Below are 14,961 nucleotides of genomic sequence, written 5' to 3' on the forward strand. Positions count from 1 at the left end.
TCAGTGCTTTTTCAGTTCAGTTCGGACTGGCCAAAGGAAATGTTCGACATTCGCGACCAACCAGAAACCATCGACATGAAGTCAAGGGACGAGAATGTGAGATTTGATTTTCGGAATCAATTTGTAGTAATTAATTAATAAACTATTTTATAGGGTTCTGCCGAAGTCAAGTCCGACGTGGCTTTGATCAATGTTTTGTCGCAGCAAAAGCGGTTGAACTACAGATTGCCCTGGTACTACGCACCATCGTTTCTGCTCCTGTGGGTGGCTCTATTCTACGCCGTGGTGTTCCCCCTCTACCATCGACTGCCGGACAGTGTCCTGGTAGCGCATGAGTCCACCAAACCTGGCCAGTTCGTGGCGGAGCGGGCTCAAAGGCTACTCTACAAGTACGACCGCATCGGACCCAAGGTGGTGGGCAGTGTGGCCAATGAGGTGACCACGGTGGCCTTCCTCGTCGAGGAAGTCGAGAACATCCGGGCCGCAATGCGCAGTGATCTCTACGAGCTGGAGTTGGATGTTCAACAGCCCTCAGGCGCTTACATGCATTGGCAAATGGTGAACATGTACCAGGGCGTTCAGAATGTGGTCGTGAAAATAAGTACCAAGAGCTCCAATAGTTCGTCCTATCTTCTGGTCAACAGTCACTTTGATTCCAAGCCCAGCAGTCCTGGTAAGTAAAATTCCTCTTTTTTTAATTGGAATTTCCCTTTTCTATGTTTTTTAATTTCATTTAATCATTATTTATTTATTTTAAAATATAAAACAAATTAAATGTGGCAAAACAATTAGTTAAAAAAAAAAAATATTAATCATTGGTATTAATTTCTTTTTAAAGGTTCCGGTGATGATGGCACTATGGTTGTGGTCATGCTGGAGGTCCTTCGCCAAGTGGCGATATCGGGGTCACCATTCGAACATCCCATTGTGTTTTTGTTCAACGGAGCCGAGGAGAATCCCTTGGAGGCGTCTCATGGCTTTATCACCCTGCACAAATGGGCTGGTAACTGCAAGTGAGTGGGCTTATCCCTTATAGTTTAACACAATTTCAACAAAAATTATTTGATAGGGCGCTAGTAAATCTGGAGGTGGCCGGCAGCGGAGGTCGTGATCTGTTGTTCCAGAGCGGCCCAAATAATCCCTGGCTCATAAAGGTACCTATGACGAATCACACGGGGTGACCAGGAAACAGTTTGCAACACTCATGGCTATTTGCAGTTTATAGACCTTATAAATTATATTTGTTTATCGAGTTTGGAATTGTTTAATTGCTGCAATTTGATTTCGGGAATGCTATTTGCCTTTGATGAAAGCGCCACGCTTTGATAAATTCATCTACATTTTATTTTCTCTTTGTAGTACTACTATCAAAATGCGAAACATCCATTTGCCACCACAATGGCCGAGGAGATATTTCAGTCTGGCATTTTGCCCTCCGATACGGATTTCCGTATCTTCCGGGATTTTGGAGATCTGCCAGGTGAGTTGGCTACCCTTCTTTGTCTTTAGCTTGTGTAGTAAAACGACAACTTTCCAAGGCCTCGATATGGCTCAAATCAGCAATGGATATGTGTATCACACCATTTTTGATAATGTTCAGGCGGTGCCCTTGGATTCCCTTCAAAATTCGGGAGAAAATGCTTTGTCGCTGGTGCGGGGTTTTGCAAATGCCAGTGAATTGTACAATCCAGAGGTGAGTCATTTATATTATTGGACAAAAATTAATCAATAATAGTATTACCTAATATTTCATTACAGGATCACAGTGAAGGGCATGCTGTATTCTTTGACTATTTGGGCTTGTTTTTTGTGTACTATACCCAGACCACTGGCGTAATCCTTAACTGTTGCATTGCCGTGATCAGCCTGGTTCTGGTGGGCTGCTCTTTGCTGAGAATGGCCCGTGAATCGGATGCCTCGGTGTGCCAGATATCCATTTGGTTTGCCATAATCCTCGGACTACATGTGCTGGGAATGGTCCTCAGTCTGGGATTGCCCCTGCTAATGGCAGTGCTTTTCGATGCCGGAGATCGTTCGATGACGTACTTCAGTAACAACTGGCTGGTGATTGGTCTTTTCATCGTTCCGGCAATTATTGGACAGGTTCTGCCCCTGACCCTCTACTATACCCTGAAGACGAACGTGAGTTACATTTCAGCTGATTGCAGAGTCTTCAGTTAGTGTAAGTGTTTGCTTTCTAGAACAAAATTAGCCATCCCAATCACATACATATGAGTCTACATGCGCACTGTGTGCTATTGGCTATTATTGCCATTATATTAACTGCTATTAGTCTGAGAACCCCTTATCTCTGTATGGTGTCGTTGCTTTTTTATGCGGGAGCTCTTTTGATTAATCTGTTGACTACCCTCCATGATCGTGGTAAGTAATTTTCATAAAATCAAAGTTTACCACTCTAAAAAATCTCTACATGTTTGTAGGATACTATTGGGTGTTGATCGTGCAAATCCTGCAAGTGATGCCGTTCCTGTACTTCAGCTACCTCTTCTACACATTCCTCCAGGTGTTCTTCCCCATGTTGGGGCGCTTTGGACATGGCACCAATCCAGATCTCCTAGTTGCCCTCATCTGCGCTATGGGCACATTCTTTGCCCTGGGATTTGTGGTAAGACGACGGTGGATAATAAGAGATCATAGTTAATATCTGTTCACCTGTTAGGCACCCCTGATCAACATGTTCCGCTGGCCAAAGTTGGCTTTGCTCGGTTTGGGAGTGGTCACCTTTATATTCAGCATGATTGCGGTTTCCGATGTGGGCTTTCCGTATCGCGCCAAAACCAGCGTAATGAGGATTCACTTCCTGGTAGGATCACCTGTTCTGAGAATGACTTAAATCCTATTAACACACCTGATCTCACAGCACGTTCGTCGCATTTTCTATGAGTACGATGGCTCTGTGAGTCTCAGCGATTCTGGCTACTACTTTGACTTCCAGGATCGTCGTCTCTATTATCCTCTGGAGGATACTGCTGTGAATCTAACTGGGATGGTTAGCACATCCGCTGATTGCGATAAGTACCTGATGTGCGGTGTTCCCTGCTTCAATCACCGTTGGTGTAAGACCCGCACCAATAGTCATTGGCTGCCGCGGGAGCAGGAGGTGGCCATTCCGGGGACAACGTCTCTAAAGCTCCTGAGCAAATCAGTCTTCGACTCTGGAAAGGTGGCTCGCTTCGAATTCGAAATCTCTGGCCCACCACACATGAGCCTATATATTCAACCTCTGGAAGGGGTTGAGGTGGAGGACTGGTCCTTTATTCGAAATATGCTGGATGAGCCCGACAAGTACTCAGCGCCCTACCAAATATTCTTCGCCTATGGAAAAGATAACTCTCCCTTGAAGTTTCACATTGACTTTGCGGTGAGTCATGTGAATAGTTGTCATATTTCTTGCTATAATATCTTTCTTTTTAGAAAACCTCGGGAGACTTCAGCACTCCAACTTGCCAGCTGGGATTTTCCGCCAGTTTTGTGAGCTATGACTACGAACGTGACGCTGCTGGCTTGAAGTTTATATCCGATTTCCCTGACTTTGCTCACGTTATGGAATGGCCGACGCTATATGAGCGTTATATATTTTAAATTGGCGTAGTTAAGATAGTTATCGCTTATTTTTGTTTGCAGCAAACAAAGCCTCTGTTAGTCATAAAACGTTACATTAAGATTATTATTAAACGCACTGCTTTGAGTAATGGACATTTTCGTTGTTGCCATATGAAGTAATTAGTACACTCGCGTGTGCAGATTGGCCGATAAGATTTGAGTGGGTAGATGCGAACTGACCTGCCAATGGATTTTAAACTATAAATCTAAATCGGAGCTTTCATAGAATGATTGGTTTGCCATGTACTTTGTTGGTGCCAACGCCTTCCTATCTTTATATGCTGAAGAGTGCCGCTCGAATCCGAGGCAATCGGACCACAAACATTCAGTAGCGAGACTGTTGGGCATCAGAAAGGTTGGCTCTCTCCGGAGAATCGTATTGGAAATATGGAACTGCAGGCTGACGGCGATAAAGCGAGTACTTATTAATAACCACTTCATTAATGAACATTAATCACTGTGACTGCACAGGCAAACTACTCGGACACTGTGCTCTACCACGTTTTGTCGAAGGAGAAGGAGTTGAGAAGGAGACTACCGTGGTACCATGCCCCCTCCTTTCTCCTCCTGTGGGTGGTGCTGTTCTACGCCATCGTACTTCCGCTTTTCTATCGGCTGCCAGACCGCATAACCATTGCCGACGAACCGATTAAGCCCGGGCAATTTGTGGCCGAGAGAGCACAGAAAGTGCTCTACGAATTCGATCGTATGGGACCCAAAGTGGTTGGGAGCATAGCCAATGAGGTGACGACCGTGGCATTTCTCTTGAATGAGGTGGCCAAGATTAGGGGGGAAATGCGCAGCGATCTTTTTGACTTGGAATTGGATGTCCAGCAGTCATCGGGTTCCTATGTGGTGGGAACCATGACCAGCATATATCAGGGCATCCAGAATGTGGTTGCAAGGCTGAGCACTAAGAGCTCCAATAGCACCTCATATCTGCTGATCAACAGCCATTTCGACTCGAAGCCAGGAAGTCCAGGTAAGTAGTTTAAAATCGAGTTAAGATGTCCATAAATTAATCCCTAATTATAGGAGCTGGCGATGACGGCACCATGGTTGTAGTAATGTTAGAGGTTCTTCGTCAAATGGCAATTTCCGAAGACAAATTCGAACATCCCATAGTATTTTTGTTTAATGGAGCGGAGGAGAATCCCCTGCAGGCTTCCCACGGCTTTATAACCCAGCATAAATGGGCGACAAACTGCAAGTAAGTCTATGATCCTATTTTACTTTCAAAATATATTTATTAATTTATTTATTTTTCCCCAGGGCAGTCATCAACTTGGAAGTGGGCGGCAGCGGTGGTCGAGATATTTTATTTCAGAGTGGTCCAAATAATCCCTGGTTAGTAAAGGTATAATAGTATAATAAATAGTAAAAAGATAAAACTTATACTCATATCTTAAATATTTAGTACTACAAACAGTACTCGAAGCATCCATTTGCCTCAACATTGGCGGAAGAGATCTTTCAGTTTGGAATACTGCCCTCCGATACAGACTTCCGCATCTTTCGAGATTATGGGAATATTCCAGGTACAGTTTTAGGTAACAAAATGACATTACAAAATAATGTATATTAATTTTTTAAGGTCTCGACATCGCTCAATTCAGCAATGGATACGTTTATCATACAAAGTTCGATAGCTTTGATGTTGTGCCAGGTCGTTCGGTTCAGAGCACAGGAGAAAATGTCCTTTCACTAGTTAGAGCTTTTGCCAATGCTAGTGAATTACGTAATACTAAGGTGGGTAGAGAATATTTAATTTACTAATATTGATATATTAATACTTAATATATTATTGCAGGAACACAGTGTGGGTCACGCTGTCTTCTTTGATTTCCTGGGACTTTTCTTTGTGACTTACACGGAGAAGACTGGAGTAATCTTAAACTATTGCTTGGCAGTACTTAGTGTTCTTCTCGTTGGCTTTTCCCTGTGGCGAATGGCTTGTGTGTCCGAGATTTCCCTGGGAAGGATATCCATTGTGTTTGTCGTACTTTTGGGTCTGCATCTTCTGGGGTGCCTTCTATGCTTTAGTTTGCCTCTGATAATGGCTGCGCTGTACGATATCGGCGATCGAACTTTGACCTATTACAGTAACAACTGGTTGGTTATTGGTCTCTACATCTGTCCGGCAATCATTGGAATGGTGCTGCCTTCGACACTTTATTACAGATTCAAGCCAAATGTAAGCGTTGATAAAACAAAATGATTACAATTTCTAATTTTAAAACTATCTCTAGGAAAAGTTAAACCACTCGTACCAGATCTACATCGGTTTGCACGTACATTGTGTGGTCCTGGCATTCCTAACCATTTTTATGACAGCCATTGGTCTTCGACTTTCCTATATGTGTATGATATCGTTGAGTCTATATGTTGGCTCTCTGATGATTAACCTTTTAACTACTTTACATGATCGCGGTATGTAATCAAACGTTTATATTTATTTTCTACTTAATATTATATGTTATATTTCCAGGATACTACTGGGTATTGACAGTGCAGTTGATTCAGCTTTTCCAGTACTTGTACTTCTCCTATCTTTTCTACATATTCCTTGTGATTTTCTTCCCCGCGATGGGAAGAAATCGAGACTCTGTTAATCCGGACATGCTGATAGCCCTGATTTGCGCTTTGGGAACCTTTTTCGCCCTCGGTTTTGTGGTAATATTCAGCCAGACCTCATAAACATTATCTAATTAAGCCTTTTCGATAGGTTCCTTTGATCAACATGTTTCGGTGGTCCACCATTTTATTGATTGGTCTCGGCGTGGTAACCTTTATATTCAGCATGATCTCTGTTTCGGAAGTGGGATTTCCTTATCGCCCCAAGACCAGTGTGATGCGTGTGAATTTTCTAGTAAGTAAATACGTCATACCTTACTCTAAAGTGATAATAATATTCTGTTTATTTAAAGCAAACCCGTCGAATGTTCTACGAGTATGATGGTTCTCTAAGCGTTGATGACTCGGGGTACTATTTTGACTATCAGGATAGACGAGCCCTTCGCCCACTTAAAGATTACGCCGTAAACTTGACTGGACTTACCTCCATAGATACATCTTGCGATGAGTACGTGATGTGCGGGATTCCTTGTTTCTGGAGTAGCTGGTGTAGGGGGCTCTCTAGTGCGGCCTGGCTGCCTCGCGAAACGGAAGTGGACATACCCGGAACTTTGGAATTGAGCCTCTTAAACTCATCCCTCTTGGAATCGGGAAAATCCAAGAGGTTCGAATTCGAACTAGCTGGCCCTCCGCACATGGGTCTCTATATACGACCGCTGGAAGGAGTTGCAGTGGAGGATTGGTCTTTCCTAAGGACAATGCTGGACAAACCGGACAAGTACTCGTCGCCCTATCAAATATACTTCTCTTATGGCCTGGATAAGACCCCACTTAAATTTCACATTGATTTTGCAGTAGGTCACAGTCGGACCTAATTCTTTGAAAAACTATACTGATTATTATTTATCTTTCAGAAACCCGATGGAGATTTAAATGGACCCATGTTTGAGCTGGGAGTAGTGGGGCATTATGTAAGCCAGGATTTCGAGAGGGATGCAACTACCCTACAGTTCATAGCGGATTTACCGGACTTTGTTTACACTATGGAATGGCCGTCTCTGTTTAAGCGGTATATCTTTTAAGAGCCTTATAGTGTTAGTTAAGTTTTGCATTCATTATATTTCGGGACATTCCAAGTGCGGCGATAGTGCAATCGATAAGAAAGAAAAATAAACTAATCTCTCGATACCCACATCAAGCGTCACCTTAATCTGCCAGACATCGGTGGGAAAGAATAAGCTTTAATTTGCAGCTGCCCCTCGCGTGTGTCGGAATCGCCACTTATGTATATTTATATTTAGTCGTAAACCCGTCCAATTTAGATACCATGGCCATGGCCATGGTTCAGTCCCAGCCGCCCTGGTGCGCCTCAAGACAAAGCCGACCGGCGTGGCGGCGGGTATCAAGCGGCACACGGCATTATCTTTATGGGCCCCAACGCGGCGGAAGGCTTCGAGTCGATATGCTGGCGGTGCAGACGTTCAGTTATGCGCGGATCGGGCATCGGAAGGGTTTGAATTGGCTGCCGTTACTCACATCACATCTTGCCATGGAGGAGAAGACGGATAAAGTGAGTTTTGATTTGTGAAATGCAGGGAAAGGAACCCACTGACCGCCCGCTTATCAGGAGATTCCCCACGACACTGCACTCATCGAGTCCTTGTCGCTGCGAAAGGGACATGTCCGCCATCGCAGGTTGTCCTGGTACCATGCTCCCTCCTTCCTGCTCCTCTGGCTGGCGCTTTTCTACGCCATCGTGATCCCGCTCTACTACAGACTCCCGGACAGGGTGACCGTCGCCCGGGAATCCCTCAGTCCTGGAGAATTCGTGGCGGAGCGGGCACAGAGACAGCTGTACACGTACGACCGCATTGGACCCAAAGTAACCGGAAGTTATGCGAATGAGGTGACCACGGTGGCGTTTCTCGTAAATGAAACGGAGAAGATCCGTGCCGAGATGCGCAGTGATCTGTACGAACTCGAAGTGGACGTCCAGTCACCAACGGGTGGATACGTGTTCAACGATATGGTTAACATGTACCAAGGTATTCACAATGTGATCGTCAAACTGAGTGCAAAGAGTTCGCAGAGCGAATCCTACCTGTTGCTCAACAGCCATTTCGACTCCAAGCCGGGCAGTCCAGGTGAGTGGTTTCCGGAGTTCAATTGTAGTATCCGGCACTGATCGAGGTCTTCAGGTTCCGGTGATGATGGCACCATGGTTGCGGTCATGCTGGAGGTCCTTCGCCAAATGGCCATATCATCGACGTCCTTCGAACATCCCATTGTCTTTCTGTTTAATGGAGCCGAGGAGAATCCGCTTCAGGGATCCCATGGTTTTATTACGCAACACAAATGGGCAGCGAACTGCAAGTGAGACGAAAAGAATTTTTCCCCGAATTTTTCATTGCAACCTTAATCTCTTTTTTAGGGCCTTTATCAACCTTGAAGTGGGCGGAAGCGGGGGACGTGACTTGTTGTTCCAGAGTGGTCCCAACAGTCCTTGGCTCATGAAAGTAAGAATCATTATTAGTAGCCTATTGCTTAGTTACCATTTACCGTATGGACTTTATGGCCGATTTTATGGCCATTTCTTTTACTGCCGAAATACCAAACCGAATCTTTATAGTATTATAGGCAGCACGCAAAGCACCCGTTTGCCAATGCAATGGCCGAGGAGATCTTTCAAAGTGGGGTCTTGCCCTCTGACTCAGACTTTCGAATTTTCCGGGATTTCGGGAATATACCTGGTGCGTTGATGAATCATATGTCGTTATCTTTGATAACAATTTTGTTTTTCGTAGGGCTGGACATTGCCCAGATCGAGAACGGTTATGTGTATCACACAGTCTTTGATATCTTCGAAGCGGTTCCTGGACGATCCATACAGAACACTGGAAACAATGTCCTTGCCCTGGTGCGTGCCTTCAGCAATGCCAGTGAGTTGTACGAAGTAGAGGTGAGTTGAGCAATTTGAACACACTTAAACGGTATTGTGAAAATGGTAATTTGTAGGGTGACGATGGCCACGCTGTCTTCTTCGACTTCCTGGGACTTTTCTTTGTGTACTACACCGAGACAACTGGGATTGTTCTCAACTGCCTGATTGGAGTGATAAGTCTGGTCTTGGTTGGCTGTTCCCTCTGGAGAATGTCTCGCCAGTCGGAGGAGGCGTCGCTTCCTCAGATATCGATATGGTTCCTCAGTATCTTGGGATTGCATGTGGTGGGATTTCTGCTGAGCATAGGCCTGCCTCTCTTGATGGCTGTCATCTTCGATGCCGGAGACAGGTCGTTGACCTACTTCACCAGCACCTGGCTGTTGTTTGGCCTCTACGTGTGTCCCGCAATCATCGGCCTCGTTCTCCCTTTAACCCTGTACTACACTTTAAAGCCCAATGTAAGTCTATCTGCTTTGATAACTACTATCGTTACTATAGCTTTTTAATGATTTTCAGGACAAACTAAGCCACCCGTACCACCTGCAGTTAAGTCTGCACGCTCACTTGGTTGTCCAGGCCCTGCTGGTCCTTATTTTGACCGCCATGGGTCTGCGTTCTCAGTACCTCTGCCTAATTTCCATGATCTTCTATGGGGGTGCACTTCTGATTAATCTAGTGAGCACGCTGCATGACCGTGGTATGATTTCTTTTATGACCATTAATCTAAAAGATCTTTCAACAGAGATATTTTTCAGGCTACTATTGGGCTTTGATTGTGATGTGTCTGCAAGTGTTGCCGTTCTCTTACTTCTGCTATGTTTTCTACATGTTCCTTGTGATATTTGTTCCGGTCTTGGGAAGGAATGGTGCCAATATCAATCCTGACCTTATCATAGGTCTGCTGTGTGGTATTTGCGTCTTCTTTGCTCTGGGTTATGCGGTGAGTACTTCTTGGAAGTGTTTCTTTCATTACTATCTGTAACTCTGAATCTACCTACAGGCACAATTAATCAACATGTTCCGCTGGCCAAAGCTCATTCTTCTGGGCTTGGGAGTAGTCACCTTTATCTTCTGCATGATTGCCGTCTCGGAGGTGGGCTTTCCCTATCGCCCCAAGACCAATGTGATGCGGGCCAACTGCCTGGTAGGTTATCACTTTTGATTAAGATCCAAAACATCTAAATGTTCTCCCTTTAAAGCACACTCGTCGAATCATCTACGAGTACGATGGCTCCGTGAGTCTCAGTGACTCCGGCTACTACTTCAACTATCAGGACAGGCGATCCTTTGATCCCCTCCAGGACTCTGATCTCGACCTGACCGGTCTAGAGCCCGTTGCCAATAAGTGCGACGACTACGTGATGTGCGGCATTCCCTGCTTCTACTACAGTTGGTGCAAGTGGCGCCAGTGGGATGGATGGTTGCCTCGTGAGTCGGAGGTTATCATTCCCGGCGATCTTACCCTCGAGTATCTGGGCAAGACGGTATTGGAGTCTGGCACAACCGCAAGATTTCAGTTCGAGCTATCCGGACCGCCCCACATGAATGTGTTTATTCAGCCAGTGGGTTCGGCAAAGGTGGAGGACTGGTCGTTTGTGAGAAAAATGCTGGACGAACCCGAGGAGTTCCAGCCGCCCTACCAGATCTTCCATTCCTATGGAACAGATAATTCCTCTTTGAAATTCTTCATTGATATGGCAAAGCCAGATGGCAATTTTGATGAACCCACTGTCGAAATTGCAGCTGTGGGTCACTGGGTCAGTAACGAATACAATAGGGATCAAGAGGCCAAGGAATTTGTGGCCGCCTTTCCCAACTATGTCCATGTCATGGAATGGCCATCTTTATTTAAGCGATATTTATTTTAGTAGTTTATAGCTAGCTTTAGGTGTACTATTAAGATTCCATCCATTATCTGCCCGAAGGGTTTCATAAATAAAACGTGAACTTATGACTTCAGTGTTTTAGATTTCAGATAAGAAAAGTTTTGTTTATATCAAAGTTGGTATATAACAGCTTAATAAATACTTCCGGATACACGTCTACTTGAAATTATCTTTATTGGTTTGGACTTCAAAATGATAAAGATATTCATTGAACTTTTTGTTGCTAACAACCTTTAATCACCTAAAGCTTTACAGATTTCAATAAAATTGCAATTAAAAACTGTTATCCATTACCTGCCCGAATGTGCATATAAAAAGCTGTATATCTTAGAAAAGTATCATGTGATAAGGTAAGTTGTTACTGCTTTAAGAAAAGTCATACGTCATTGGTAATCTTTATAGACTTTTAAAAAGCGAGAGTCTTTCAGTCTATGAGCCCAAGGTACAGACGTTTAATTTCGCGTTAAATTTTGATCGAAGCAGTTGGAATTGACTCCCGCTAATGGCATAACCATGAACGAGAAGACCGATAAAGTGGGTATTTATTAACTAACATAAAGGGTAACGACTTTATCGACTTACTCGTCCAAAGGAGTTGGCACTGGACAACGAAACCGGGGATTTTTCATCAGTGAGCGGAGAACCGGAAGGAAGAAGAAGGTTGTCCTGGTACTATGCTCCCTCCTTCCTGCTTCTCTGGCTGGCACTCTTCTTTGCCATCGTGATCCCGCTCTACAACAGACTTCCGGATAGGGTGACCATTGCAGATGAACCTACAAAGTTCGGAGAATTCGTGGCAGAACGGGCGGAGAGGCAGCTTATAGACTTCGAGCGGATCGGACCCAAAGTGGTGAGCAGTCAAGCGAACGAGGTGGAAACGGTTGAGTTTCTTTTGAATGAAGTGCAAAAGGTACGAGATGAAATGCGCAGTGACCTTTACGAGATCAATGTTGAGGTCCAGTTAGCTACTGGTAGCTTAGTTTTTGGCAGTATGTTGAGCATGTATCAGGGCGTTCAAAACGTAATAGTGAAACTAAGTACAAAGAATTCCCAAAGTGAGTCTTACCTCCTGATTAACAGTCATTTCGACTCAAAGCCAGGCAGTCCAGGTAGGTGTTACTTAACTAATATGAACATTCAGATTCTAAAAGCCGGTTTATCAGGATCTGGCGATGATGGTGCCATGGTTGTGGTTATGTTGGAGGTTTTACGTCAGATGGCTATATCTGAAACACCATTTGAACACGGAATAGTCTTTCTTTTCAACGGAGCCGAGGAAAACGGCCTTCAGGGAGCACATGGCTTTATTACGCAACACAAATGGGCAGCGAATTGCAAGTATGTCAGAATTAATAATAATTGTAAAAGTTATTAATCTAAGCTTTTAATTTTAGGGCCCTTATAAATCTAGAAGTAGGCGGCAGCGGAGGGCGGGATCTTTTATTCCAGAGTGTTCCCAATAATCCTTGGCTAATGAAGGTGGATTCAACTTTTTATTCTTACTTTCTTTTTGTTAGCACCTGATTTTCTTGCATTTTTAGTACTACAAGATGTATGCGAAACATCCTTTTGCAACTACTTTAGCCGAGGAAACCTGGCAGGCTGGAATTATACCCTCTGACACCGACTTTCGAATTTTCCGTGATTATGGAAATGTGCCTGGTGAGCTGTTTAGGAAGGAATCTATATGACTTAATTACTGATTGTGTATTTCAACAGGCTTGGATATTGCCCAGGCAAATAATGGGTATGTCTACCACACAGCATTCGACACCTTTAGTGTGATTCCAGGACGATCCATACAGAACACTGGCGATAACATTCTCGCACTTACGAGGGCGTTTGCAAATGCCACTGAATTGAATGAGACAGAGGTAGAAGTACTAATGTTTATCCCACCTATATGACCATATTCATTTTTAGGGTGCTGATGATGGCCATTCTGTCTTCTTTGACTTCCTGGGACTATTCTTTGTATACTACACCGAGACAACTGGAATTATTTTAAACTGTCTGATTGGAGTGATAAGTCTGGTTTTAGTTGGTTGTTCCCTCTGGAGAATGTCTTGCCAAACGAAGGAGGTTTCTCTAGGTCGTATTTTGATTTGGTTTCTCATTATCTTGGTACTGCACTTGGTTGGATTTTTGCTAAGTATATGCTTGCCTCTATTGTTGGCCGTCATCTTCGATGCTGGAGGCAGGTCGCTAACTTATTTCACCAGCAACTGGCTGGTATTTGGACTTTACGTAGGTCCTGCCATCATAGGCCTCGTACTGCCATTAACGCTTTACTTTACCCTGAAGCCCAATGTAAGAGTACTAACTGCAATAACAATCATTACTATAGATTTTACATTAATTACAGGTAAAACTTACCCACTCTTACCATATTCAGATGAGTTTACACGCTCATTGTGTGGTCTTGGCCCTTCTTATTCTTGTTTTAACCGCTGTGGGTATCCGATCCCAATATCTTTGTCTGATGTCATTGATCTTCTACGGAGGAGCTCTTTTGATTAATCTTCTCAGTACATTGCATGATCGTGGTAACTGACTTTAATATAACAATTAATATAAGAGCTTTTGATAACAGAGGTATTGTACTCAGGTTACTATTGGAGTTTGATTGTGATGTCTCTGCAAGTGCTACCATTTTGCTACTTCTGTTACTTGTTCTATATGGTACTCGTAGTCTTTTTTCCGGTCACGGGAAGAAACGGAATCGGCTCGAACCCGGATCTTATTATAGCAGTCTTGTGTGGTTGCTGCACTTTCTTTGCCCTGGGATTCGTTGTAAGTAATTCTAAAAATTGTAATTATATATTTTTGTCTATCTAACCGTTGACTATCAGGCCCAATTCATCAACGTTTTTCGTTGGCCAAAGCTCATACTTCTTGGCTTGGGTGTAGTCACCTTTATATTTTGCATGATTGCTGTTTCAAAGGTGGGCTTTCCCTATCGCGCCAAAACCAATGTAATGCGAGTTACATTTATGGTAGGTATTTCCTAAATTCTATAATACTTCGATAAAGATCATAAGATATCTAATCCCCACAAAGCAAACAAATCGCATCTTCTACGATTACGATGGCACGGTGAGTCACAGTGATTCCGGTTACTATTTTATATACCAGGATAGGCGGGGCTTAAGTCCGCTAAAGGATTCCGGTGTCAACCTGACTGGACTAGTCTCCATGGAGCCAGACTGCGATAAGTATGTGATGTGTGGAGCACCTTGTTTCTATTTCTGCGGAGGGCGTAGGAATGCTGGTTGGCTGCCCCGAGATTCGGATGTAACAATTCCCGGAGAAATAACTCTCGAGTTATTGGAAAAGACAGTTTCACAGACAGGAAATTCCATTCGATTTGAATTCGAACTTACTGGACCGCCACATATGAACGTGTTTATCCAGCCAGTTGGAGAGGCTGAGGTTACGGACTGGTCTTTTGAGTCGGAACCGGAAATATTAAAGCCACCGTACTATATATTTTTTTCATACGGCAAAGATTCCAGTCCCTTGAAGTTTTATATTGAGTTAACGGTGAGTTAGCCATATCTTTTATAATTATTTTTAAATATTTAACTTTACGCAAATTGCAGAAATCCGATGGTGACTTTAATGTCCCCATTTTGGAGCTCGGAGTTGTGGGACACTTTGTCAGTTACGATTACAAAAGGGATCCCGAGGCTCAGCAGTTTGTGGCCGACTTACCAGACTATGTAAACGCCATGGAATGGCCCTCAATATTTAAAGGTTACATATTTTAAAACTTATATTGTTTAGGCAAAACATTTTATTAAAGTTTTATTAAAATATACGTTTTCAGCAAATATAAATTGCATAATTGTTTCCGAAAGGTTACGTGATTGGCTTTCAAATTACTTATGGATTATTTTATGCGAAGTAGTTGGTAAAAGATGTCCATTAACTGCC

General features: G+C 43.7%; 4 protein-coding genes across 4 annotated transcripts; all 4 read left to right on the top strand.

Annotated features, from left to right (window-relative positions):
- Positions 1-31: 31 nt before the first annotated feature.
- Positions 32-3,717, top strand: LOC108137991 (endoplasmic reticulum metallopeptidase 1). The gene is made up of 12 exons (XM_017259965.1): positions 32-96; positions 154-673; positions 839-1,013; positions 1,070-1,154; positions 1,360-1,480; positions 1,539-1,693; positions 1,759-2,142; positions 2,202-2,382; positions 2,442-2,626; positions 2,681-2,824; positions 2,882-3,382; positions 3,436-3,717. Exons 1-12 carry the CDS (start codon positions 40-42, stop codon positions 3,601-3,603), a joined length of 2,676 nt encoding a protein of 891 aa, XP_017115454.1. The 5' UTR covers positions 32-39; the 3' UTR covers positions 3,604-3,717.
- Positions 3,718-3,735: 18 nt separating this feature from the next.
- On the top strand, positions 3,736-7,349 carry LOC108137877 (endoplasmic reticulum metallopeptidase 1). Its single transcript, XM_017259815.2, has 13 exons — positions 3,736-3,740; positions 3,912-4,038; positions 4,096-4,606; positions 4,660-4,834; positions 4,897-4,981; positions 5,042-5,162; positions 5,219-5,373; positions 5,435-5,818; positions 5,874-6,054; positions 6,113-6,297; positions 6,350-6,493; positions 6,552-7,052; positions 7,113-7,349. Exons 1-13 carry the CDS (start codon positions 3,736-3,738, stop codon positions 7,278-7,280), a joined length of 2,742 nt encoding a protein of 913 aa, XP_017115304.1. The 3' UTR covers positions 7,281-7,349.
- Positions 7,350-7,694: 345 nt separating this feature from the next.
- LOC108137996 (endoplasmic reticulum metallopeptidase 1) lies at positions 7,695-11,184 on the top strand. Its single transcript, XM_017259971.1, has 11 exons — positions 7,695-7,768; positions 7,826-8,342; positions 8,397-8,571; positions 8,630-8,714; positions 8,828-8,948; positions 9,003-9,157; positions 9,214-9,597; positions 9,656-9,836; positions 9,895-10,079; positions 10,140-10,283; positions 10,339-11,184. The coding sequence occupies exons 1-11, from the start codon at positions 7,748-7,750 to the stop codon at positions 11,005-11,007; spliced, it is 2,637 nt and encodes an 878-aa protein (XP_017115460.1). The 5' UTR covers positions 7,695-7,747; the 3' UTR covers positions 11,008-11,184.
- A 306-nt stretch (positions 11,185-11,490) lies between these two features.
- On the top strand, positions 11,491-14,832 carry LOC108137901 (endoplasmic reticulum metallopeptidase 1-like). Its single transcript, XM_017259841.2, has 12 exons — positions 11,491-11,559; positions 11,618-12,134; positions 12,189-12,363; positions 12,420-12,504; positions 12,567-12,687; positions 12,745-12,899; positions 12,949-13,335; positions 13,391-13,571; positions 13,634-13,818; positions 13,878-14,021; positions 14,086-14,568; positions 14,628-14,832. Exons 1-12 carry the CDS (start codon positions 11,539-11,541, stop codon positions 14,793-14,795), a joined length of 2,622 nt encoding a protein of 873 aa, XP_017115330.1. The 5' UTR covers positions 11,491-11,538; the 3' UTR covers positions 14,796-14,832.
- The last annotated feature ends 129 nt before the right edge of the window (positions 14,833-14,961 follow it).

This window comes from Drosophila elegans, unplaced genomic scaffold (genome assembly GCF_018152505.1).
Source record: "Drosophila elegans isolate 14027-0461.03 unplaced genomic scaffold, ASM1815250v1 contig_183, whole genome shotgun sequence".
Classification (NCBI taxonomy): domain Eukaryota; kingdom Metazoa; phylum Arthropoda; class Insecta; order Diptera; family Drosophilidae; genus Drosophila; species Drosophila elegans.

Bases quoted from the DNA above. Each gene is read 5' to 3' on its own strand.
- LOC108137991 (XM_017259965.1), top strand. From the start codon at position 40: ATGTTCGACATTCGCGACCAACCAGAAACCATCGACATGAAGTCAAGG. The intron at 1,481-1,538 runs GTGAGTTGGCTA...CAACTTTCCAAG, and splicing joins GGATTTTGGAGATCTGCCAG to GCCTCGATATGGCTCAAATC. The intron at 1,694-1,758 runs GTGAGTCATTTA...ATTTCATTACAG, and splicing joins GTGAATTGTACAATCCAGAG to GATCACAGTGAAGGGCATGC.
- LOC108137877 (XM_017259815.2), top strand. The intron at 4,039-4,095 runs GCGAGTACTTAT...GTGACTGCACAG, and splicing joins TGCAGGCTGACGGCGATAAA to GCAAACTACTCGGACACTGT. The intron at 4,982-5,041 runs GTATAATAGTAT...TTAAATATTTAG, and splicing joins ATAATCCCTGGTTAGTAAAG to TACTACAAACAGTACTCGAA.
- LOC108137996 (XM_017259971.1), top strand. From the start codon at position 7,748: ATGGAGGAGAAGACGGATAAA. The intron at 8,715-8,827 runs GTAAGAATCATT...GAATCTTTATAG, and splicing joins ACAGTCCTTGGCTCATGAAA to TATTATAGGCAGCACGCAAA. The intron at 9,158-9,213 runs GTGAGTTGAGCA...GGTAATTTGTAG, and splicing joins GTGAGTTGTACGAAGTAGAG to GGTGACGATGGCCACGCTGT.
- LOC108137901 (XM_017259841.2), top strand. From the start codon at position 11,539: ATGAACGAGAAGACCGATAAA. The intron at 12,135-12,188 runs GTAGGTGTTACT...CCGGTTTATCAG, and splicing joins CTCAAAGCCAGGCAGTCCAG to GATCTGGCGATGATGGTGCC. The intron at 13,572-13,633 runs GTAACTGACTTT...TATTGTACTCAG, and splicing joins CAGTACATTGCATGATCGTG to GTTACTATTGGAGTTTGATT.